Here is a 27,426-nt window from a genome sequence, read left to right on the forward strand (position 1 = left end):
TGCACAACAGGGAGAAAAATCCCACCACTGTAGCTCCTGACTGGAACCAAAGGAAAGGTTGCTTGAGACTCCAGCCCTCAGTTGCCCATGACAGCTATTGGAGTATGTCCTGTCAGCATCTATTTCAGTGATGGTTCATACACTCGAACAGAGCACAACAGGGAGGCTGGGCACAGGCAAGGAGGACAGAAGAAACTGTATAAATACAGACACAGGAGGACATGAAAAAAACAACCAAAGCACTCCTCCCAGGGCTCCCTAGACCCCACAGTCTCTGCTCTGTGTTGATGCTTTTCCTACCATCTCTTACAGGGTGAAGTGAGGAAGGGAGGTGGCAGTGAATGGTGAAAGAGACATCATAATGGAATTTGCTCACCTTGTAAAGCAAATAAGGAGGAAGAGAAGGTCTCGCCCCATGGTTTTCTTGTGCAGCTTTTGTGGTCCTGGTCAAATATTAACTCCTTGCTTGTAGCCTATTTCATCACAGAGATGAAGTCCAAAGGTTCCTGCAGGGGAGAGGACTGACATTCCTGGTGGGCTTCTGGTCTTTCTGAGGAGGAGCAGGAAGACAGTGAGGGAGGGGATATTCCTTCTCTTTGAAGGAGCATGGGGCTGGGTGTGGATTTCTCTTGGGCCCTCAGGCAGCAGGTTTATGCCCATGAGCTCCACCATGGCTCAGTGCTGCAAACCTTGGTCACCAAAGCCAGAGCTCCAAGGAGCTGCGTAAGTTCTTCAGCTGCTGCACTGCAAGAAGCAGCCCAGAGGAGCAGGAATCATGCCTGCTTCTACATCTGTTGGCTGGACAGCCCTTACGATGTGGGCAAAGTCATGCCCCTCCGGCCCTTCAGTGGTCCCTTCAGTCCAGCTGGGAAACGCCTCCCTTGCTTAGGACTCAAGCCCCTGAGCTTGGACCCTTCTGGCAGAGGTACACAGAGAGCCACACAGTGGGGAGCTGCTTCCCTATGCCTCCTGCCTGCCTCCTAGGAGCTCCATATCCAAAGGTGTCTGGCAACAGCTCCCACCAAGTTTCCCTGGAAGCTGCTGGCGCTCAGCATTTGTGGCCCAAGCACTTGTGGCTTTCAAAAAACACTGGAGAGATTTAACTGGGAATCCAAACCTGCAAAGCTTGATGCAGTCATTGACAGTACTGCCAGAGAGCTCCTGGTTCAGACCAGGAACAGTAAATATCATCATTTGCTTAGATTTGGAAGACTTTCTGCCAGCAGATTATCACTTTTAAGGAAATTAGCATTCCAAAGCTTGTCCTACCCAGGACGCAGTACCCACCAGAAGGCAAATTAAAAAGGACAAACAACTTTTCTTAGTGTTTATTGAGAGTTGCCTTTATACACGAGGGACTGGTGCTCTGATGCTGTCACAAGTGAACCCAAATAAACCCTGCTCAAGTGTCGAGCAATTCGACCCACTGAATTTAAATTAGAACATTATTACACATCAAAAATAAATTAAGATGACTGCCTAGTAGTTGCAGATAATGAAATAAAAATCCTTGTCAAAAGTAAAAAAAAACCCAATGCAAACACAAGAACAATGAAACACACAGAATGATGTTGCCAATAAGTTAACAAATAGCACACACATGTAATGGTTTTCCAAAAGCTCAGGGTGCACTGTCAGTGATGCTGAAATCCATTGCAAGTGCTGCAGGTGAGCTGGTGCTCAGGCTGCCAAGGATAGCATCAGCCACTGCGCTCAAGGTGCTCACGCCTGGCTCCCCCAGCTTCTAACTGTCTCAATTGAACTAAAGATGGTTTAGAAGCTGCTTTTATCACTTAAAACCCTTCAAACACACATTTTGGTCATGAATTCTTACTTTTGCTTAGCTCAAGTACAGGAGGGACTGATATAAACTAACCTGGTATCACAGGTATCAATGCCATTAAAAATCAGTCTGAAAGCACACTCCAGTTAAAGCAAGATCGACTTTGTAGACAAGTGCATAAGCAAAACCAAAACAAACCCTTTTCCCACCAAAACAATGCTGTGTATTCAAGGATTTATATTGATTCAACATGTGAATTAGACACACGTAAATAAATCATCAAGCCACTGACACTTGTGCACATAGACGAGGCCTAACACACTTTGGTCCTAGAGAGCTGAGAGCTTTCCAGGCCTGGATTCCTCTGATGCTGCCCACAAGTGACATCTTTGTGATTTGGACTAATGGCCACCCTAAGGAATTTGGCATTTTAAGATGTGACCCCAGGCAGTGTGTGCACACCCGGGTTTTCAAGTAAAGAAGGACTTTGCACACCATCATCCAGGCTGTGTCCTCACTACACTGCTAAAATGCAGTGACAGCACTGCCACTGTCAAATGTGATTCCTGTTACTGGTGTCAAACACACACTTAAAAGATCACAGTCAGTATGGACATGTGCCCAGGGCTGACACATGCCAGAAGTTAGCCATACACTTTAGCAAATCATGCTAAAATCTGAACAGGTTAAACCTTTCCCTAAGGTAAGGCTGACCAAGCCCGCACTGGTTAGCCGGTTAGCCTTCAGGGAACCAGGCTGCACTACAATTAAGACCTCAGGAAATGCCGTCACTCCCATGGCACTGGACCTAGCTGTGCATGCAGGTAGGGAGCACCGCATGGGAGTCCCTCGCCACATGGCATGGGCTGCCCAGTGGTTCCAGGAGGAGCACAATTGCATGTGACCTGACTGCATTTTAATGCCCAGTGCTTGCCATTATATATGCACAGCTCCTGAAGGCCTTGCGTAAGCACAACCGCTGAAGACAAACCCAGCTAGTCTCCAAAATACAGGTAATAAAAACCAGCGCCGTCTCCATGCTACCCTTTCACATATTTCCTTCTCAAAGCATAGACAGTAAACAAATTTTATGGTCACCACTCCTAGTGAGATGGAAACTGCCATAAGGAAGGGTTTTGAGCTCCAGCTCCAAACATGCTGCCTCATAGCAGAGCATTCCTGACAAAATTTTTCACTTCTGAAAATTTAAGGCACCAAATTGATCAAAATGAGGGGTTTCCATGCAGTGTGATGTCTTCAGAGCTGGTATATGCAGCCTGTAGAGCTTACTTCCTGAGGGAAGAACTCAGCTGCCCCTGCAAAACAGCATGCCCAGCCATGGGAGAGCTTCAGTTTAAGTGTACAAGTTAATCGAACAGCAGATTCAATCAGGAAATCCAAAACAAGGAGATAGACACTAATGTACCGTACCGTAAGGCACTCCTACTGGGAAGGGAAAACTGGAAGGCAAATTAGGAAGGAGAGAATGATCAGACTCGACTGGTTCAAAAGCAGCACAATGAGCTCAAAGTCTAGCTGTAGGCTCAGCACTGCTGAGCAGACAGGGGCAGAGGGAGAGGGGGGACTGGCTTGCAACTGATCAGCAAAGACGATGGTGACGATTATTCAATTACACTTCTTTTACAGAAATCAACAGTCATCTGCAATCCAGGCCGTGACCTTGGGAAGCTCAGGAAACTCAGTGGCTTTTGTTGCTACAGAGAAAAAGCAAAATACAACTGTGCAGCTTCTGCATCTCACTGCAAACAGACATCCTCTGCTTTTCTAAATCTTTCAGGATGTTATCAATCCATTATAATATACATAATCCTGATATTAGGAGAAGCCTTGACAAGAGGAGCACCAGAGGTACCCTGAGGATTCACTCCTAAAAGGCCATCAGAGCCTGTGGAGTACTGTGAAAAACTCAAGCTCCTCACCAAAAACACACTTCTCTCAGTTATCTATGAAACCCTCACAACTGCCAACTCCTATCCTCCCGGCAATGAGTTCATATTGGTATGCGTCACATCCCAAAACCATCATTTTTCATCACCTAAGACAGACCAAAGAAAAAGCAATAGAAAGAGTTCTACATAAGAGATCAAAATTTTTCTTTTTATAGGTTGCTAATATACAAAGAAGCTGCGGTTTGCATCCACTAGGTAGGTCCTTCGTCTCATCAAAAGAACACTGGAGGAAAAGAGACTTAAATAAGGATCTCTATAGTGTCCTAGATTCAAATAATCTCAGACTAATCAAACTGAGATGAGAAGTTTCTAAGCAGCTCTAGAGGGTCCGACTATAGTCCAATGCAGCGAAGTACCCTATTTCTACACTGATTACAAGCTCTGTAGAGGCAAAAGCAGTAACTGGATGTACAGATCAATTTCTCCTCTGACAGCTAGGAAAGCACCTTCTCTGCGAAGGAGACAAACAGCACATTTTATCCTGGTTCACAATAAATGCTATTGTTCCAATTTATTCCACGCATGGGCAGGAGGAGACTAGAAATACCAATACGTAATTTCATCCCTGTGTGTGTGGGGAGAAAGTTGTGCAATCTGGAAAGACCCCAGGTACTTTTCCAGCTGATGCCCACCCAGAAGTCTGCAGAACAGAGCCACATGCAGGCTATGGTCTGCAGAAGGGAGAAAATGAGTAGCTAGCAGTGGGTACCAGCCTGCAGCACTGTTGTATAGCAGAGACAATCACATGAGGGCATAGTGCTGTCTGAAACCCAAACCATCTACAGAACCCCAGGCTGAGTCTCCTGCTAGCAGATGGCTCTTGCAGGAAAACTATTCTTTCAGATTTGGGGCTTTTGGGAGTTAGCAATGTGAACAGTAGTTTCAGTTAATCCTTTTGCCTTGCAGTCCAGAAAAATGAATAGGGCATGTTGCTACAGCATCAGCACCTTCTGAGGGCAGGATCAAGCCTTTTGTTATGCTTACATAACTGTGACAGAAGACTTCATCTTATGCATTCATACGGAGTAACTTCTATTGGGTAGAAGCTAGGCATCCCTGAGAGGAAAGCATCTTCCATATTACAGTCTGCTCCTATAGATAGCATGAGAAGCTGTATTACTTTTCCAAAGCAGAAATAAACGCATGTCCATTTTAGGAACTGGCTTGTTTCCAACAACACTGAATTTTAAAGAAATGAATCTGACTTGTACAGCATCCTTTTACATAAAGCCTTGGGTGCCACCAGCATATTGTAAAAATACACTTTTGCTCTTTGCTGTTAGCAACAGCAGTGGTTCCAGGCTCAAGACTAATTCCAGTGCTTTTGCTGACATCAAACTCTTTTTTACTGTAAACCTCCATTAGCAAAGAAACCGTTCCACAACACCTGTACAAACCCAGAGTAACTCCAGTGCTGTCTGTGCTGTTATGCCAGCATTCAACTAGAACATTTAACCTCCCACACAACTGGTGCTTTGGAGATCAGGACATCTGACAATGTAATTAGTAGTCTCCAATGTCTGAACCTTGATTCCTTGACTCTGTAGGGTTTCTGACAATGCACACAAGCATCCACCTCTAAATTGAGCTGGACATGAACCAGCGCTGTAAGGTGTCTTAGACACCAGAGCAGGATGATATGCAAAGCACCATCTTTTTTCCTTTAATGACCCACCATTCTGTCTAGAGCTAATTCAAAATAGTACCTGCCAGATTCTGAGTTTCAGAGCTGTTGGCTTTGCCAAAGGACTAGCTGTGGTGACACATGCTGAAAAACATGGGAGCGCACTGTTTATTCAGCCAGTAGCACTGCAGTTCCTGTTTGCATGACTAATTCCACAATACTTCCTCAGTGTTTGCATTTGTGAAAATGCAGGGAATTCTTCACATGGGAATGGACTTGCAAGGAACATTCTATGTTTAAGGATGATATCCAAAGCAACTCATTTCGCATGAGGAACAGTGAGCCGAGACAGACATCACTGTTGTAGGGGAAGTATTAATTTTAGTGACAAAGGTGCATGATTCACCAGGTTTGTTAAATAATTGAATCCCTATACTACTTTGCCAAGAACATGGAAAAACCCTTACTTCCTTCCAAAGAATCCTACTGAGAGAAGGACTTCAGAAAAAGAAAGGCACTGGTTGTCTAATGTATACAGATATAAACATGCTTCTATATACATAGTAGTTGCACTCAATTTGAGAAAGCTCAGCTTCTCCTGCTTTCTTTGACTGGAGGCTGGAAAATGTAACCACATATACTCCAGTACAAGGCAACTCACTGTAGCATTCTATCTTTTAATGTAAGCATGATGTACCCTGTTCCTTTATTTAAAATACTTAAGCAATTAGTGAGGTGCTTCAACAATCAAGACTACTTTCTGCTTTGAATACAACAGCCTGCAGATAATACAGGAAGCAAAGTATTCCCATTTTCAAAGCATTCCCAATACATATATGACTGGCTTATTTCTCCTGAAACCATATTTGCTTTCTGTATATAGATGTGTGTATGTCAGTGCTTTCATATGTACGTAATACACATATTATTGCACAGTCTGGAGAAAGATTTAAGAACGTGGATTGGAGGGAGGATGATCTCTAAGTGCTCACTGGAGGTGAAGCTGCAATGAATCAAACATACTGTCAGTAATGACACATCTCCCCAGCTAAATCCATCATGTATTTCCCTTTTACAGTACATGTAATTCACTGCTTTCACTACTTCCCTGTGTTACAGGTGTATGGAGCAGAACCATACCTCAAGGAATTTCGTTCTCCACCATGGAAGTCACTACAGAAGTATAAAATCCCTTAGAGCTTGCAGAGAATGCAGGACACAAGTTGTACATGAACACCACAAACTAGTGTTTCACAATTTTGGAGGTATTTTCTGATTACTGTGGGCAGGACCACTTTCCTGACTATGAGTCTAACAAGTTCAGGTTAGAGAAATGCTTAAAGTAAACTTCATGAAATTAAACCAAAGCCAATGTGGACACTTAAAATGCCTTGAAATGTGAGACTAGCAGGAGGTCAGAACCTACATCATGTTACTGGAGACGAAGACATGGTCTCACATAGATGGAGAATAAACAGCCTAAACTCAATGGGCTTCAGTGACAGAGCTTTACTGATATACCCAGCCTGAAGTAGCAAGTCCCCTGCTTATCTGCGTATGGAATAGATCACTGGGTTGGTTCTAAATATATAAATATAGCTGAAGGAATTATTCTGTATCTTATGATTGCAAGCACCCCAAATAAGGTTTGATGGGAGATACTATTCTTTCCTCAAGAAGTGACATGTAAATGCACCAATCCTTTAAGAACAGCTCTCTGGAAACATGAGAAAATGGAACCATGTGTCCACATTAGAAAGAGCAGGTGGGTTTAAAATCATTCCTGCCCCACTGGGTTCTGTGAAACACCTCACCAGAACCTCTGCTGAGGCTAATAATAAATAAATAATACATATAAATAAGTAGATGGTTCATCAATTCTAAATTAACAACATAAAATTCATGTGGTTGTGGCAGCAAGTATTTTCTGCCTTCAAGAAAAGTCTTCTCCAGAGGTGGAAAAGAAAAAGTTGGGTGCTTAATTAGCTAGACCTAAAGCATTTCAAGTAAACCACATTTCATATGAGAGCTAGCGGCTGGACTTCAATGCAAAATGCAGTTTAGCCATTGGTATTTCAAAGCCAACAAGGCTTTACGGCCACTTTGGCAGCTGCTATTCACAGATGAGGAAGGTCAGATAATACTTTGCAAAAAGATGTCTGCCTGGCTAAGCCAAGAAGTTTCTTCAGCTGGCAGCTGGGAAAGGGATTCTCTTCAGGCTGGCCACTGCCTCGAGGAACTCATGTGTTCTGATATGATAACTCAAACATGTTGTAAGACTCTTCAAAGTTTTCATCCATATTCAGTCGCCTCCAGAAGGATTTCTGCTTCTTCTGCAATTCCTTACGCACACACCTGGGGCATGGCACAGCCTTCACTTTGCACTCAGAATGGAAGACAGCACCACAGCTTTCACACCTGCAAACACAAATTAGTGTCAACATTGAATGATAAAATAGGACCAGAGCATGCAACAGACATCACATGGATTGCGGGCAGCAGATATTCCCTCAAACAGTTCTGGTAGCTCAAAGAGCACTACGTTTCAAAAGAGTGGAGCTGTAAAAAACACTGTCTTGCCCCCACCTCTGCTGGTATAAAGCTACTCAGGACCACTAGAATAAGCTGACTTGCTGCCACTGCTGAGAATCTGTCCCAGCACCAATACTTATCTTCTTATTAACTAGCGTTCAGGTCTATCACAGAATAGATATTTTTGTTTAATGAAAGCCAAGTTTGCTTCTTTGGTTTGTAAATGAAGAGTAACAATATTCATTTCCATCAAGATATATTTCAGCATTTGTAATAGTCAAGATAAGACATTTTCCTCATCGATGTTCCAGTGGTCAGCTGTTCTTAAGTAGAGTCCACTTCAACAGCAGAAGTCACCCCATGAAGTAAAAAACCCTTCAAACAGAGGCGGGTAATGTCTTCTGCTCTGTGTCCTGTGGAAGACTAGACTAGAACACCACAATTATTGCTTCTGTCTTTCAAAGCTGTGTTATTCCATTCTAAAATACAGTATCAGAACTCCAAACAAACCAACTGCTCAAACAAGATGACTGGATTACTCTTGAGGCACTCTGATGCAATGGATGTAATGTCACAACAGATCAAGCCCCAGTTCCAGATAGCAGTGGAGCAATGAAACATCTGGTGATCATGGCGTGGGTTACAACTGAACAGTTGAACATTCTCAGCCTTTCAATGAAAATAACTGTCTGTAGAGATGAGTTAAGAGTTAAGTCTCTACAGCTTTGTAAGCAAATGAAATTAATAAAAGGATGACAGTGTCAGAGCTAAAAAGTCTTAGATTTCAGTTGGATAATCAAATAAAGCAACAAAACATCAAACTTTAGAGTGATTTTCAAATAGAAATGAGGGGCTCTGGCCACCCCAGTGATTCTGTAAGGAAGTCTTGCAATGCCTTGCACTTTCCCTTTTTCGCAGCTATTGTAGTCAAATGACTACAGAAGAAACCAAGTGCCTGTTGTTATATCTTTACTGGTTTTTTTGCCTTTTTGCTTTGAGATTTTTTTGTTAGGTATTTTTCTTTGGACATTTTTGTTATTTTCTTTGGACCTTTTTTTTTTGGTTGCTGTTAGAAATAAGGTTCTTGTCTTCAAGGCTATGAAGAAAACCCCCAACACTGAGAAGCCATAAGGCAAACTGTAGCATTTGGCATGCAGTCTGACAATACTGATACAAATCCATAAGCTAATGCAACCTGTTGGCTGTACTGCCTGCATCTGCATCTCACCTGTAACTTTTAAAACCTGATTCCTGATGTGGCTGTACTTTAAGTTTTATGCATGGGTCCAAATGTGGTCTAAATTTCAGTATCTGCAGAGCTTTAAGAAGGCTATGCAGAGGCTACAGAGGCACATTTCTAGCTAGCATAAGCTGATAAAACCCAAAAAACAAGTAAGAAAAGGAAGGTTAAAGAGGCTAAGTATAATGCTCTATATCCACAAACTTCTATGCTCTCTCACAGTAAAACTTGACTGTTGTATTTCTAAATCCAGTTAGTGAGTATAAATCTAAGTTTGAATCGGGAAACTGGCTCACACAGAGGTATTTATCATATCTGTGCGCAGAGAGTGTGTGTTATGGCGCTGATCCAGAGAAGCACATAAACACATGCTTAGGACTCATATCCCAGTGATCCCCTTGGGATTACCGATCTGCCTACAATTAAACATGTACTTACATGCTTTGCTGGATTGGAATCTCCATGAACAGACATTAATGGATGAGGGAAAGATAGAAAGGACAGCAGTGTCTTAAAAACTTTACACCATTCTGATCTGACACTAATGGTGATTTTATCAAGCTAATTTTCCCTTGTTAGTCAGCAATTTACAATGCCCTGAAAGTTGCTAGAGGGTAATGATTGATGAGAAGTGTAATTTTGTGCGCTCACATTGCCACTCCCTACCCTCGCTCAATATTTCTCCACAGTATGCACAGAGGTGATAAAACTTATCAGAAATTGCTGCTGAAATGGATGGAGCAGGATGACAGAGGAGCCAGCACACCTACTCTTCCCATTAGAGAATATCAAAGGCCATCAGCATTAAAAACAGATTGATGGTGTTTAAATGATGATTAATTCATTTTTCAGAAATAAGCGCATGGAAAAAATTAGCAAACTTCTCTCACATTGCTCAGAACCAAAAGGGAGAAGAAGTGTCTGCACTGTCATTTATCAGAGTCGGAGCCACAGCTGAAGCTCTGACCGGGACCCCATGCTGTCAGGCACTTACCAGAGGCAGTCCAAATAGCCAGACCTGGATCTCACAGCCCACTGCACTGGCAGCCAGCATGACCACTGTTGGTCCATTCTGATGCCCTCAACCCTGACTGCTGCTCTGAAGACCTATTTTCTGCTTTTTCCAGTGAAAGCTGAGGTACTCGCAGCCCCAGCCGTGGGGTGCAGATAACAACAGCCTGGAAGAACAGTGCTCGAGCTGGAGAACAAAGCTGCCTCTTGCTCTCCATAGGGACAGGTAGAGAGGATACCTGGGTCAGCCTTCACTGTGTGCTTATATCCTCTTATTGCTAAAGAAACTCAGTCACTAGGGCAGGGAGAGAGGAATGCTGATCTCACTCTGCCTTTGTGCAAATGATTAAGTTACTCCCTTTAAAGTGATGGAACTATATTACCCCAAGCCACCTATAGCTTTGCTTTTCATCAGATCAGATACAAGTCAATTTTAACTGACCCTGCAAAAGTCAACTGGTTGACCATTCCTAATCTCACTGTGAGAAATTTTCCAGGGATGCCAAAAAATCCCACCAAAATTATATTCCTTCCTGGAATATTACAAACAGGTTGCTTCTTATTTAATCCTGACTATTAACTTTAAATCCATGTGTGAGTTTCACAGCTTTTCTTTACTGTCATTTTCAAGCCTCGCTATTCCAAAAAGCGTTTCTTTCTCTGGAGAAAAAGTACATTTTATAGTCTATAGAAGGCTCATGTAATATTTCACTACACTTACATTATCTTTCCCTTAACCTTTCTTCTTGTCACAGGTAATTCACAGCTCAGGTACTACTTCTGAATCCTGACTTCTCTGGTTAGAGGCCAAAGCATCTTTTGTGAGACTTCCACTCACCACTGATAACAAGCTGATGAGGCCATAGCTGTTCAGGCCTTTCATGTTTCCTTCTTTAATGAATGATACTGAAATACTGCACATTAACAGCATCTTGCTATTTCTGAAATATTATTTGAAGAATTGAACATTGCATGTTGTTTTCATACAATTTTCTGTCTTCTAAGAAGGCAACTGAAATACCTTCCTCTCTATTTCAGTATTTTCTCTCCTTCGTGACCAACTCAATTTCTACAGAGACTACAGGGGGTGTTTTATGTTTTAAGGATGTCTCACTTGTTTGAACATCAGAGTGACAAAAATGTAGAGAATTATTCAATCCTCTAAATAATTTCTATTGCACTGAAAACTGTAAGAAAGAAAGGGCAAAGCTCTCCACAGCCAGACAGGCACGATAATGCTCTTATCATTATCAGCTACAAAAGAAAAGCCTTTCTACATTAAAAGCATAAAATCATTCCTGTACGCTGAGGAAATGCCAATGTTAGTATCACCCATGAAGCCTGGGCATTTGAAACATTTACATGTCAATATTTGGTAAACTGTAAATTCTGCCAAGTTATTTTCATGCTTCCCACATGTATTTCACAGGCTTATGGCTCAAGTAATTCTAGATTCTGCACAACCAACTGATTACACTTGTATTTCTCCTCTGCACTGCACCATCATTTAGGTGCCTCTGGGTATGATCAGGTGCACAAATAGGCAGGGGGCAACATAAAGAGGCCTCAAAGACCTTCCACATTAAGCAGACAAAATCGACCAAGGATGATCAACCGGAGGCCCAGGACCTCATCTGAAAGACAGGGGTTTTGCCTCCTAGGAACCCTATATGTTGACAGACTGGCCAGTGTGACCATGTTGGGATGAAGCTGCTGTGAATGGCAAGGTTTATTAGAACAGCTTCTTTCTAGAACATTTAAAAACCCCACTTCCTCTGTGTCAGACCTTGCACACATTTGCTCAAGTGAGAAATCCCTTGAAAGGAATTTCAGTAACTGATTTAGGGCTGAACCTTCACTGACTAGACCTTTTCAGGCTTTTTCTTCCCCTCCATGCAGAGTAAAACCAAGATAAAACGGGATTGTTCATTACGCTTTCATTATGGTTTTTAGATGATGCTATACATTCACCAAGCATCCAAAATACTAAGCCACCTGTAACCTGGTTATTAAAACACCACAGCAGCTGAAGTAAGCCTTGCCTAGGGATTCCGGCATGATCACCATCCCACGCTATGCACATGTGCCTGTCTACAAGTATTTCTTTCCCAGTTGTGACACACCTTTCACAACTCTCAGAGACTTTAGTAGAACACAAAGAGAAGGAAAATGGACTAGCCTGTGTTCACCTGCAACACAAAAAAAGCCCCAAAGGCAATCAATGCCTGACACACACGTGCAGCAATATTATTACAGTTGCCTAGGAACCAGCACAAGGAGCCTGCCTAAGGAGGGACGCCCATGTAGTAAATGAATGGAAGAAAGTTGGCACTAGTATGACATTGATTTGTCCCTATAAGGAGCTTGTTAAGCTAATACCTTGTATGACATATGGTTTTTACTAGACATGGTTGGGTTATTTTTAATACCATACTTAAAAACTGTTAATACTTCAGACTTGCTTTTGAAAACTTTACCTCTGAAAAGGAGAATAAAAAAGGGCAAACAAAACCAGAACAAAGCCCACTTACCCAGCCCTCCAAATTGTTACATGCCTGAAATTCACTCTAAATGATCAATTCAGTGTTCAGGGAGCCAGCAGTGATTCAAAGCATAATTGCAGTTTTCCTTTCCATATACTTGCTCATCAGACAGGGCTTACCCTTGATATGCCAGCAGAGCTTGAAGACACTCTTCATTTATAATGGCATGGCTGGGTCTCGGGCTGGTCCCAGAAGGTACAGAGACAGCAGACATAACTGCAATTGCCAACCACTGGCCCCACTTGGCCCCACCTGTATGCGGGGGAAGTGATGCAGTGGGGTGACCTGGTTACAGGTGGCAGCGAGCAAGGGGTGTAACAGTGACACAGGCTGCACCGATGGGACTTGTCAAGTAGGGTGCCCACGGTTCACACCTCTGGAACAGCCTCAAGGACCAACCCAAACGGTGCCTCCCCATCTGAGCCATCTCTTGCCCCTCGTTCTGTCATGCCAGCACCCACTGCCAAGGTAAGCTGCATCCTACAAATGTGCAAAGTGGTCAGAGATATTAAAGCCTCACAAATGAGGGGGAAAGCGGGCAGCTCACTAAGGGAGATAAAACTAGCGGTGTTCTGCCAGTGCGGAAGCAGCTTCATCGTCAACCCCTCCATTGCTACACATACAGAAATCACAGGGCAGGCCTTCATTTTGGGTGCTCACAGAACAATTTGTTACAGACCAGGGCAGGCCGAGAAGAGCCTGATTTAACCACCAGCTATTCTCCCATGACAGCTGTCTAAACAGGCAGTTACCGCACCAGGGCATTGCTGCAGGGTTCAAGCAGGAGCAAAGGGACCCCTGCAGCCCCCAGACCTCTCTTTGCAGAGCTCCATCACTCCTGATTAAGGAGGGAAGAGTGTCCTCAGCTCCCTTCTGGCTGTGGCTGCAGGGATTTATGCTACATTTATGTATGTATATTTTCATGCTTGCATCTGTCAGGAGAACGAAAAACTGTCAACCTCAGTACTGCACTTTCCAAGCCAAGTTCAGAGGCCGCAAACCAAGTAATGTGGCCTGTACAAAGCAGTTCCCAAGAAATCAGTAGAGGGACACTAAAATCAGTATTAAAACATTTAATCTGAAACTCTGTGATTACACTTTAGTCAGCGGAGCTGAGTTACTTTGGAAAAGGGAAAAGCTCTACACATGGTAGATCCGCTACCTGAAAACCAATGGAGAGGCCATTATAATTTGATTGGATGATTCTACTATTCGGCATCCTTCTGTAAGTCTCAAGTCTGGAAAACCTGTGATTAAATCAGGATTTATGCTTTTAATAAAAGAAAAAGGCAAAGGCACCTGGACTTCATGGCTCTGCTGTAATATTAAAACAAGCCTACCTGCACCCAAGATGGAAAAAAGGAACTGAACATTCTTAAAAATGTTAAAAACAACAAGATTCTTAAGGCAATCTTAGAATGTCTGAGCACTTAGAGTAGGCAGTTTTGGCTTTTGTGGGCTAAAAGGCAATTGAAAAGCTGTTGTCTGGCCTACTAGGAACCATATTTGGGAGACTGAGCCTATCTTCAAAGGGGAATTTGTATGAGGAAGGAGGAGGAAGAATTAAATGGCAAGTTGGAAATAATCTAGTGTGAGGAACAAGGCACAGCAGGAAAGCTGCAAAATAGAAACTGGAAGTGAGACGGCTGCCACAGCCAGGTAAGAGCACAAGGCCGCACTGCAGAGACCTTCCTACCCAAAATATACATCTGCCTCTACAGCGAATGTTCTAGTTACTACCACTCTGACATGCAACAGGTAAAACCAACCTCTAAAGCTAATACGCTTCTACAATACGAAAGAATATATTTTATCTCTTTCTTTTTATGTATTCTAGATAACATTACTGCTCTACCCTGCACAGACAAAAAACAGATCTGTGCCAGAAGATTCTGACTAGCTTTGACAGATTGAGGTAAAATTAAATTATCAAGAGAACTTAACATCTACTTAGCTGCCCAGGTTTCTTTAAAGAAAGTGCTGAGCAGCTCATTTCAAGGTGCTTTGAACCGACTATCAACATAAACTAAGCTCTTTCAGTAAGTAGGTACTAAACTACTAGCACAGCTCAGGTGGGCTTGGGAAAAGGCTGACTAGCATGAAACAAACTAATCAAAGCAAGAGGGAAAATTAGGTACTTTGACTGATGCCTTTGACCTGTGCCAAGGTATTTCCTGGAAATGCTCTATACTGTATATTTCAGCCTTACCACGTAAAATCTATTCTCCCAAATGCTCAAAGCTGGTTTTGTCCAGTGACACAGCATCCATAACAGGGTGAGGTGTAATCTTGCAAAGACTTTGGCATGCACATAAAGCTAAGCACAACTTCAGAGCCTTTAGTAAGACTTCTCAGTATGTATAAAGTTAAGTACATTCATACATCTTATCAGGATGGTGGCCAAAGATTATAGAGGCATCCAAGCTGGTTGATATAGTCAAGCCTGTTCTGTGGCACGTCTATTTTAAACTTGGGTCTTCTGGTTTGTGTCTTAAAAGGTCTACATGTCTTAACTGATCTGCAGAACAAATTAACTTTGCAAAGTGAAAACAGTTTAGCCTTGATAAATGAATACAAAACACAAAACAGCAACTCTCCATGGTTCACATACATCTACAGTCACCACACAAAGGCAAGGAATTGACTGAATCCTTCTTAACCAAGCAAATAGCTTTACCAGCAAAACATGACAAATTGCCTGTGAAAATAGTCACTGGGATGCTGGCAGTCGGGCAAGCCCAAAACTTTATTAACAGGGTAACATACAATAGTCTTAACCATAGCTATAATTACTTGATTATCTAATTGGACAGAAACCCCTTTTTAATGAGTAATTCTGTTCTCATTCCAATGGTATTTTTCCTCAGTATTCCTTAAGATTTAAAGCTTGTTAAAAATTGTTCTCGGTTATAAAACAAATCCAGCCACATATTACAGACAATTGTACCACTCCACAGGCATTTTCTTTACACTTCTGATTCTTCATTTTATTTTATTTTAGGAGAAAGAAACAATAACTTTTCACCACAGTAATGAAGAATGAGTAATATCAGAACAATTTGAGGGGCAGTGCCTGGTTGCTAACAAATGGGCAAGAATACCACTAACAAGGCTATTTATAACCAGGGGTATTTAAACTCATTTCACAACACTTGTAAAAAATAAAATTAGTGATAGGATGGTCTTCTATGTTCATTTACTAAATTTAAGCCTGGGGCAAATTTTGTCCATGAAATAAAACAGGAGGTAGATGCTCACATCGTTTAGGTTGCCAGAGCTCCAGCAAAGGCAGAGCTGTAAGAGTTTACATTAGTTGGCAATTTGCTTCATGAAAAGTGCAATTAACTCAGGAGGCTTTAAATATAGTTCTCATGACTTAAAGGCCCTCAAATACAATGCCAAAATCGTGAAATTTAGGAAGAACACTTATGAACAGTTACATAAATACAGGTAAAGCAGAAAAGAGGAAATCGGGACAGGGGAATCAAAGTGGCTGGAAAAGGTATCCAAAAGGATGGGACAATTTTAAAGAAATTGTTTAACTACTGAATCACAGCTTTCATTAAGCCGTACAGAATGGCCACTTCCCAAGAAAAGCCACAGAAAGGAAATATCATTAGAAAGCTTATGACTTTGTGAGCCCATCCTTACATTCAAGGCAGCAAACTGTTGCACTGTATTGTTGAGCAGGATGTAAAGAGCCTGCCAAGCACAGCCCACAGACCCGCTAATTAAGTGAACTGATTGTGTTTGTTTTGGAACCGTTTGCCAACAAAGGAATGTGTCATGCTGATTAGTGAGAGAAGGGTATGTAATATATGTGCATTCAAACCCTGAGGAGTGCATAACCCAGGTATTCACTGTTTGCTCAAGGACTGACAAAAATTACTCTCAAGCAAATAACCTGACCAAAGAGAAACTCCAGCCCTCAAGAGGGGCCCTCCTTTTCTCTCAGCTGCATCTATCTAAAGAAGACCCATCCTTCAAAAATTCCTACTGAAGACTGCTCCAGAAACTTCTGAGAATAGTTTGGAGAGAAGCAATCTCTCCACCTCAAAGCTGACCTAAGAGACCATGAAGATGGAAAGATAACAACGAGCTGAGAACCACCTTGGAATTAAAACGCCTCTCTGACAGCTGTCATTCTTCTCTTCAAAGAGCAAGAAAGGTCAGGGAGGTAGCCAGAGAAACAAATGCCAGCTCAACACAGACACACACACACACACAGACTTTGCTTTTCAAACATTCAACAGAGAGGTAAAGTTTGCAAAAGCTGTCATGCACCCACTTTTGAGTATTTCTAACCAAACAGCCCAGTTTGCTGGTAGAATTAGCAGCATACTTAAACGTGAATGAGCAGCACTGAAAACCAAGAAGGAAAAACATGGTCTTCAGACCTCAGCTGCTCTTCCCTCCTTAACTCAGCAGCTACAGCCAGTTACTTGGCTGTCTTCTATTGAGTACAAAATGTGAATACTGTGCTGTAGACAGCAAATCCAGAAAACCAGCATGGAGAAAGGAAATCACAGTCAACTCTCATTGAACATTTGGACTCAAAATAGTACAACCAAATGACAAATCGGAGCTAATTGTTTACTCGGAGCTGTGTATAACACTTAGCTAACAAGGAAAGCTGAACACATCATCAGAAACTTCAGGTATAATTTCAAGTCTTCCCACAAACCTTTTGTGAGTTGCCATTCCATCTGCCAGATGTTACACTGTACATCCACCTATTTCTGACTAGCCTCCTCACCTTACACTTGTCACCGTAGTGGTCTGCACACCTACCTCAAAACTCTCTTATGTCTAAGACGTGGAAACAAACACAAAACCCCTCTATCTGGCCTTCTCCCTCACTGCTTTATGGCTGATGGAGCTGGACGGTAAAACAGACAAACTCCTCTGCTGGCATTACTTGCCTCCAGCCTGAAGGTGGAAAAGAGAAAAAATATGGAACTGAAATAATCTGGTTAGTTTCACAGAGGTGCATGTGCACACACCAGTACTAATGAGACCAGAAAACTAACTAGGAAAGGAAATGGAAAATGCTGGGGATAAAATCAAGGTTTAATGATAAGGAGCACATAACGAGTAAGGAGAATGACCCCTGACAAAATAAGAAAGAAAAACATTGGAGAACGTTTTGTGCTGATTGTGTTCTAATTAAAGTCATTAACAAAGACTGCTGTCTTTGGCATGACATCAACCACGACTCCGTATTTGTGAAACAAGAACAAAAGTCCTTTCTGGCTTCTAATTCACACAAAACCAGGAGCTAGAGCAGCTTCTTTCCGCTTTTGCTGAGCTGCTGACAAATATTATTTGATTCCAGAAGGGTTTATACTCTGTAATTGCAAGGTATTGTCTGATCTCAGCTGAAGGGTAGGGGAACAATATACACCCAACAATGTTTTTGTGACCAAAAATCCTCCAGACAAATCAAATGCACAGGCATTTCAAGTAAACCTGTCTTCCTGTCTTCCCAAATGCTCTTAAAACTTCTCATCAATCTTTGAGGAATATCTTCAATTGCCCCTTATACCGTCTCAATAGACATCTTACGTTTTATGTCATCTTAGTCTCTTTCTAACCCAGCCTTTTTAACTACCATGCACCCCAGATACATTCCTTCTCGAACACCGGTTATAGAGCTCAGCTGCACACCTTGTTTAGCTTATGTCCACTGCTTTGTCAATGCAGTTTTTAGAATGAGAGTCTGAGTTTAAAAAAAAAAGAATGTGCAAACAGTCTTTGAAATTCAGGTCAGGCTGAAAATCCCCAAAGAAAAGTGCTTGGTTACTTGTAATTTGACATCTTTGTGCACACAGGGGAATCAGATTCTTAATGAAGCCCTTTCAACAGGCTGGTCCTGATTGTTTCCAAAGGTGGCTCTTCAATATTTTTTCCCTTCAGTGGAACACTTTGGAGAACAAATTAAAATGACCGTATTTGAAGCAGCCAGAAAAGTACTTATCTGTGGAGGAATGCTGTGCTGTCAGGTGGACTGTCCTTCTGGTGAGCTTAAGAAAAAATATCACCTTTATTTGAAATACAAGACATTTTTGAAATGCCTCGTATTTTGTATTGCAATTGCGAATTGTATTTATCAATGCAGCAGTAGTACACTGCTGCATTGCCAAGACTGCTCCGTTTTCCTGCATTTCGCTTCTAGGTTTCCCATGCAACTCCTGTCCCTGATCTGGCATCCAGTACTCCGTATAATGAGAAATAAAGGTTCTTTTGTTTACCTTGGGAATGGCATATGCTTATAGTTATTTTGTATCCACCTGAGAATAGCAATGCCATTTACAAAAAATAAAATCTTACATACAGAGGCACAGAGGAGTCTGCACACAGAAAGCAGAGAATTAGCCAGAACATCATGGGGAAAACACTGCAGAATAGATGGTTATTGTTTTATAATGGATAACCCCAATACATCAGGGGCCCAGTGTCATCAGATACCAGAAGGATGTCTGTGATCACTTTAGCGAATCCATTTGGGTTTTTAGGACACTTTGCAAACTCAGAACAGCTTTGGATAAGTCATACTGGGCCATGCTAGTGGGGTCATTTCCCTTTTTCAACAGTTGTTCTGAGATTCACAAGGTTTTGGGAAATAGCTCTTTGTATCTATTGCGAAGACCACTCGTGGTGGCCTCCCTGAACCAGTAATTGAGTGTATCTGATCAGAAACATGCATTAGTGGGATCCAGTTCCCAGTTATTTAAATAAGAGGTCATGAGGCTGAGAATCTGCAAGAATACCATACAGGAGTCAAACATATGACTGACATGACAGTACCTGCTTGTAGAAATGTCCTCAAAGGGGTAAAGGATTTCTCCATTGTTGCAAATCTCACAAATGAAACCCTTTTGACTACAAAGGCTGCAGCTGTACACATGAGAGGTGGCAAACTTGATCACCTTCCCCAAGAAAGGAGCCAGCTTTCCTTCGATAACCTGAAATGAGGAGAAGACAATACTGATTGACAATAACATGCAAGATTAGTAGTCATTTTAAATACAACAATATATTCATAGAATCATAAAATAGTTAGGGCTGGAAAGGACCTTAAGATCATCTAGTTCCAACCCCCCTGCCATGGGCAGGGACACCTCACACTAAACCATGCCACCCAAGGCTCTGTCCAACCTGGCCTTGAACACCGCCAGGGATGGAGCATTCACAACTTCCCTGGGCAACCCATTCCGGTGCCTCACCACCCTCACAGTAAAGAACTTCCTTCTAATATACAATCTAAACTTCCCCTGTTTAAGTTTTAACCCGTTACCCCTTGTCCTATCACTACAGTCCCTAATGAAGAGTCCCTCCCCAGCATCCCTATAGGCCCCCTTCAGATACTGGAAGGCTGCTATGAGGTCTCCACGCAGCCTTCTCTTCTCCAGGCTGAACAGCCCCAACTTTCTCAGCTTATCTTCATACGGGAGGTGCTCCAGTCCCCTGATCATCCTCGTGGCCCTTCTCTGGACTTGTTCCAACAGTTCCATGTCCTTTTTATGTTGAGGACACCAGAACTGTGAACTTAGTATTCATATACTAAGGCACAAAAAAGTAGATAAAGAGCTAAAGGCTTCCATCTTATCTAACTGACAGCAATGGATACTGCCTTACATTTACGATTTTCCGTTCTTGTTATTTTTTATGCACAGATCACAGTTTTGTCTTTGTTCCTTTTCCTCCAAACCACAAGTTTTTAACTATCTTTTTGTGAAAAGAACCCTGGGTTTCCTCCTTTAGTAATGTTGTGTTTCCCACTAAAAACCATTAAAACACAATATTCCTGTCGTTGCCAAAATGAATGAATTCTCAGATAAAGTCTTGAATAGGAACTGTTTTCTTCCCCTTCAGTGTCCAGCTCTCAAATCCAGAAGTCCCTCAGTGCCAGACAATCCTGCCTAGGCCATTAGAAGTGATTAGCACTCCCGGTGCTGGTGTGAAAAACCGGCCATGAAGTATAGATTCAACTGCTAGCCACAACACTCATCGAAATTTGTGACTTGGTGACAATGCCTCAACAAGGGGTGCTATTCAGGCAAAATACTTTCCATTCACATCAAACTTCCAGAGACTTTAAGGAATTCTGCTGGTGGAGGGAATAATGAAGATGGAATAAGGCCCCAAGTGTATATTCTTCTCTCCTAAGCTTCCTGTGGTCTGAATAGCTGCCTGCAAGATTACTGATAGAAATGTTACAGGAATTGATAGTGAACTCCTATAAAAAGGAAAGAGAACACAGTAATTGCTGATTGAAGACTTGCACAGGGCCCTGCCCTAAAGCCTCAGAATGAGGAGATATACACTTAAACATGTGCTAGATTCAGTTCAAGCACCCCTTCCCTAAATGTGGTAACAAACCACTTGTAATTTGGGTTCAATGTAAACAAATCTACAGAAAGCAAAGGTCAAGGCAGAGAACAACAACAGAGATTTTGGAAGGACTCCTTCCGTGTGTAACATAAAACAGAAATAAACTTGTGTTCCAGGGTAGCCAAGAGGGCACATGAAAAAGGAAGTAGCATTGATGTTGATGGCATCGAATAGCATGGACTGAATTGTGCCCCCTCTTTGCTTTCACTTCTAGCCTGCTAACATCTGCAACAACAGGAAGTGGCAATGTTATTGCTAGTACTGCAGATAGGACATCTGCTCATGTTAGAGGAAAAATGACGTTCCTATTGCATCCTGGTATAGGAAGATCCCCTTCAACCAGAATATAAACAATGCAGAGAAGCTGCTGCACGAAATATGAAGTCATAGTTCAAGGCAGTGGTATCACCAACCTTCTAACAGATAGTCAGAAGTTAGTTTAGCTCCCCTTGGCTGGATTTTGTCTTTCATCTTAGAGAAAGAAATGTTCTGCTTGCAGACTCCAGTGTTACAGAGGGTCTGAAAGCCAAACAAGTTGGGAGAAGGGGAAATACACAGAAGCTAACAGTATTCAATAAGCAGGAGGAAAGAAACAGTGAAGCCACACAGGCCGTGACAGTGTGACAGTCACCCTCCAAAAAGCCATTTAGCACTAACAGATGAAGTATGCATACAAAGCTAATAAAAACATATTTCCCAAAGCATTTTCATGCTCCAGCAACCAGCTCTGACAGGCCACAAGCACTCAGCTTAAAATGCCAGGCTGAAGACAGAGCTGCAAACAAACTCTGAGTCTGTACTAACATCACTGTCATCAAGGACTTTTGTTAAAACTCTGAATTAAAATCATGATAATAAATATATAATAATATAATAAACAAAATTAACATACTATATTACCTTCCTAAGCACCAGGGGTGAATTTAAGTCTGTCCAAGGTTTCCTATGAAGAGCTCACAACCTAAGCAAAACAGATTGAGATTGGGCAGCTGCCCCTGAGGAGCTGGTGTTATTTGCTCCTATTGATTTATTTATTTGTATGGCTTGTTGTAGCACTGTAGAGGGTTGGTTTGTAACTCTGGCCACTGCAGACATATAGTGAAGATGGTATCTTCAAAGAGACATGCATGCCAATTTTGCAATGTGAATTATAGGCCATTTTACTATATTATAGGAGGAACACAAAATGCAACATCAAACTGATGTTATCACTATTTTTAGCATCTGTAAATTTTGTGTCATTTTGTTTCATCAGAGACCTCAAGGCTGTGCACAGGATGCAACTTTTCCATGCAGCACCTTCTCTCATTTGTGTTTGTAGCTAAGAATAATAAAATCCTCATATCCATTTACCCTGGCAAGCAAAAGGGAAGATTTCTACCTTCTGTCCCCAAGAGGAGTTTCATGGTAACACTTCCACAGTGAGTGTTTTATGGCTTAGGAGAAGGAGTACAGGACATGTAATCAAAGGTGACAAAAACACTCCTGTGACTTAGCACTCTCTTGTCACAGCCAGAAGACCAGGGTCAGTCAGTTTAGACATCCCAGAACCACGATGTCAGAGTCCCAGGATATTCTCCCAGTTGATGCTGCAATGTGATTTTGAGTTAAAGGAAACACAAGTGATTAAAGAATAGAAGTGTGTTAAATGAATGTAATGCATTATCCAGATATCAGGGAAATCATGGAGGGAGGGTGTATATGTGAAAGACCTCAAGAGGACATCTTGGCAGAGCCAGTAACATCTATGTCATTCTTTACAGCTCTATCTGTTACTAAAGCCTTCCAGTAACAGAGACCGCACAGCCCACGTGCTGTCTAACCCAGCACACACCTGGTCACACTGTTGGAGGCACTCCTAAGCTTTGACCCAAAACTCTCCTAAGGACATTTCAGTTTACAAAGTAAGTTTACAAAACAGAGAAACTGTGAAATCACACACTACAAGCTGCAGAAGTCCATCACATTTATTGAATTGTGACAACTTAGCACAAAATGTAAGTTAAGAATATACCAAAGGAATAGAAACCCAAAATGTCAGCATTGACTTCTCCCTGAAGCATAATAGCCTTGATACCTGAAAAGGCTTAAAAATATATTCCTGCCTAAAAAAAAAAGAGCATCAGACTTAAACTAAAGTTTTTCAAAGTTCAGATGCTTTTCTACCTACAGCTCACATGAAGAGCAAGGTCTGTTTTCTAATCCAAATTCTTTGTAGTGAAAGCAATTGTTTCATTGACCAAAATTAAGGATGAAATAGTGGTTGGTCCTGGTCATCAACTGATGGAGGATGCAATGCAGCTTTTTCTTCCTAAACTAGTCAAGGAACCTATCCCTAAAGGATTCTGGACATGGGGCCATGTTTTTACAGTGAGCTTACCACTGCTGTACCTGGAATATTCTGGGATATGCTGCTTCATGACAGTTGTGTTCAGAGACTGAAAGCAAATTGTGTCTCTGAAAGGCTCCAGTGTTGAGATCAGAATCGCTGTTCACCTCTACGGATCGGGAAAAACACTTCTCCAAGCTACCACAGCACAGAAAGCCATGGCTTGGCACACTGCAGCTCCTAACTGCATGTCTCACACTAGGACTTGTATAAAATACACACCCACCTGTACACACATAAAAGACAGGCCCTGCCCTCAGAGCACTTGTAATTTAAATCAACAAAACAAATACTACTTTTTACACTAACTGCCACGTATCTCCCACCCTAAGTGGGACAAATTGTGTTTTGGAGGAGCATCCCAGACAGGCTCCCTGCCCACACTGCAGAGAGCATCCCTCTGGCCAGAGCACGGCTGCAGGGGCAAGGGCTGCTTGGGAGGCAAGAGGAGAAGCCAAGAAAGCCAGCAGGAGCAGCAACCTGCCCCACTGCCCAGCCTCCTGCACCCAGATTGGAAAGCTGAGGTGGTATGGGGAAGCAAGAGGGGAAGGCAGACACTTGTCTGCAGCAGTGGAAGAAACTAAAGGGGTACGCAGTAGCTGAACACATGCCAAAAGGGTGTTGGGACAATCATTTTAGATGATTTCTAGAACAGAGGCTTTTCATACAAGTTATGAATAAAGGTAAATTAAACTTTCTTCTCTGTGTATCTTTGTGCTACCACTCACTTGGGTAGCAGTATAAATCCAAAGAAACAGTTATGCTCTGTATGAGGTGGGGAGGAAATATGGGGACTGCCGAATTTTAGCATTCAAGCCAATGTTGGCAACAGCACCGAGAGCCTTGGGCGGAGAGAAGACACGATTCACATGCACTGAGTTATGTTTTTCCTGATTCAGCAAGAAGACAGAGAAGATGAAAGGCAGCAGGGGCTATGGAACAAGTTGAAATCCCTTTGGATGCATCACACTAATATGATCATGAGGGCAATGTGTGATCAGTCAAAGTTTAACTACTCGTCAGGAGGGCGGCTGGCCCCCAGAGGTTTCCTGATCCTTTTATCCAAAGACTGCAAACTACTCATAGTACTCTCTTCTATCAAGGTGATGTTTCGGAAGCAAGTGGGCAGCCAGCTATCTCCAGAGAATAACTGGGAAGGCCACAGACCACAGCATCCTTCACAGGCAGAGAAATCCTACTCAGTGGCATTATGCACATAACAGGGCCGTTGCCCACAGACAACTTCAAGGAGTAGCTCATATTGCTGAGGTGACTCTCACTGGTATCCCTGTGTCCTACCTACACAACACATTTCTGAGCCCACAGCGCTGCCCTGCACTGGGGAAGAAAGAGTCCCCTCACCTCTGACACATGCTGAGCTACAGCTCTGTCCTGACCCCACTCCTTAACTGAGCTCTACAGACCAAGCACAATGCTCATACAAGTCCACCTCTGAAGGCCCCCACTCGCTGGGGGTTTAGCCTCACTCCTAAACCTCTTTCTCCCATGCAGCACAGTACAGGAGGGTCCAGAACCCCAGCCCAGAGCAGAGAGGAGTCAAGTCACTTTGTCTTCCCTTTTCAGGCAACAAAGACTCCTTGTATGAGAACATACTCACCAGCATGAAGGAGGGTTGCACAAACTAGTCCCACAGGACAGCAGTGCAGTGAGCAGTGTTGCAATAGACATGTTTTCATGAAAAAAACAAACTAGAAAAGTGCCCAAGTAGCAGAACTTCTTGACTCTGTTGAGAGTTCTAACCCAGAGAGGTGGTAACCAGACAGATGGTAACCTAAACTCATGGCTTATAACTTTCTGGTTGAAAACAGAACAAGACATGTCACTGAGAAGCAATCTAACTGATTAGACAAGGTAAGTATGGAAGTCCCCTTCAAACTCGGACTCTGTCATTCGCAAACAGGTGACATTAGGGCTTTAGGGGAACTAGAGCAGGAATGTGCAGAAATAGAAGGAAAAATGAGTCAGTTGTAACGAACTATTGCTTCAAGTAACGCCTCCACAGCTTTCTGCCCACCTATTACACCAGGTCCACAGAAATACCCAACCTTTGCATCATGGCCACATAAATCAACACTGAAATCTATCAAACATAATGAACTTCCTGGACAGGAGAGAAAAAACAGTACAGTTTTCAGCCATTCTCAGGGCAGTGAGTGTTTGTTTTGAGGGCAGGGCTCCTATCAGCAGTGCTAGCTAAAGAAGTAAAAGGTAAGGAGTCAGATTCCATCCCTGCAGGAGGCTGTGTTGTGAATTTGAGTGAGGGTCACCAAATCTCCTACCCCATCTGTGCATTTTTACCAACTTCTAAAAGCGCAGTAGAGAGAAGGAAGAGAAATCTACCCACATCTGTATATTCTGCCACTCTGGCACAAGCGACAACCAAGAACCACCATCACTTCACCGCAGCTAAGTGATCAGGAAATAAACTCTAAGTAGGGAGCTACAAATGTCCCCAGCTCTCCTGAGTCCTCAGACCTAGACCTCTGATTCCTCATGTACTAGAAGCCCAGGACAAAACCCCGTTTCTAACCTCACAAAGGAGTATCTGTTGCTACTGCTCTGCTCAAGAGCCCTGCAATCAGGGTTCAGTATTCCAGGTGAAGTGGTGAAAATGCCGTAAAACTCCAGTTCTGTATCATTGCGACTGTGAGACAAACTAAATCTGCCTAATGGCTCTGTGACCCCACCCTTGTAAATCAGTTTGTTAATCATTATTGTCAGAGAGGTGATAAAGCTGGTTTATAAGCCAACACTGAAGCAGTAACATTAACTACTATGTAAGGGTTGGTGTATTTCTCTGCAGATAACATTTATTTGAAGGCACTCTCTTTAAAGACACAGGTTTGCCTTGTAACCTCCTTCTGGAGCACAAGCAATCTGCTCCACTTATTCCTCCAGCCTGATTTACATGTCAGACATAAGTGACGCCTGGAGGGGATGGGTTAAGTGATACGAAATCCCTACACCACCTTGAACTACAGGTTCGAATCTCAACTGGGTTGTCCTGGCCTCTCCTTCTGACAGGACAAAATTTATGATTATTTCTCAAGGCCAGACGCACACTTGGCTCTATCTGAGAGACAGACACAGACAGAATTTGCCAGGAGGCACTGACGCAATGCAGAAGAGACATGAAAAGGCCAAGAGGCACTGAGAAAACAGGAGGGGTGATAGCCGTGAAGCTCATTCACCATCACCAATTATATATATTGAAGGGATAGAAAGTACTTTAATTATTGGGATTAGTGTCAGAAGCATGTCTGGCAGAAAGAAGCTATCTGAAGAAGCGGTCAACAGTTGTGCACAGCTTTCCACCGTCCTAGAAAGACAAGGTTTCTGCCTCTTCCTGGTTGTTTTCTTTCTACCTCTCTAGAAACAGGTAGTCTGAAACAAGTCTTCTGCTAACAAGCTCAGCAGTAAGCTTTAGCTTGCCTAGCCTTCAGAGTACCATAGAGAATGCGCTTTCTGGAGTGAATGAAAGGGTAAATGAAATCTCCTGAACAGATCAGTTTGGATTCATCACTGTGCTCACTACCCTCCAAATGCCACTGGTGGAAGCTTTGTGGAGGACTAAACACTCAATAACATTTCTTCACCTTCAGACAGTAATCTTTCTTCACCTTCAGGATAGATAAGAAATACACTTCTGAAGGAACTACCAATGATACAAGAAAATAGGGCTAGGAAAACCGCTTCTCGAGACCTCCTGTTTACTCCTCACCCTGTGGCACAACCGACTGATAACTGACTTGCATAAAAGCTTCTCACCAGAGATCCCCCCAAACTCTCCAGTGCTCAAAATAGCTGGAAAGTTGTTCCCAATGCCTGCTTTTCTGCTGCAGTCAGTAATCTTTGTTTCACACTCTACCTTGATCCTTACACGGTACAACCTATTTCAGAAACCATTTTTGATGCATTC

The 27,426-nt window shown here is 42.6% G+C and overlaps 1 protein-coding gene across 4 annotated transcripts in view; it reads right to left on the reverse strand.

The window, feature by feature from the left end:
• Positions 1-279: 279 nt before the first annotated feature.
• The window catches only part of PLEKHM3 (pleckstrin homology domain containing M3), a 77,022-nt gene continuing 49,875 nt past the window's right edge, over positions 280-27,426 (reverse strand). For 2 of the 4 annotated variants that reach the window (XM_061455846.1, XM_061455819.1), the window contains 2 exons: positions 19,511-19,668; positions 6,211-7,795 (listed from right to left, as the gene is read on the reverse strand). In XM_061455846.1, the coding sequence (XP_061311830.1) occupies positions 7,618-7,795; positions 19,511-19,668 (336 nt within the window). In that variant the 3' untranslated portion in view covers positions 6,211-7,617. Of the gene's footprint in view, positions 507-6,210; positions 7,796-10,998; positions 11,102-19,510; positions 19,669-27,426 lie in introns of those variants that run through there. The other 2 variants (XM_061455827.1, XM_061455836.1) reach the window with 2 other exon arrangements.

Source organism: Pezoporus flaviventris, unplaced genomic scaffold, assembly GCF_033815535.1.
Source record: "Pezoporus flaviventris isolate CSIRO_AGI_PZ_B2104156 unplaced genomic scaffold, CSIRO_AGI_Pfla_v1 ptg000001l, whole genome shotgun sequence".
Lineage (NCBI taxonomy): Eukaryota > Metazoa > Chordata > Aves > Psittaciformes > Psittacidae > Pezoporus > Pezoporus flaviventris.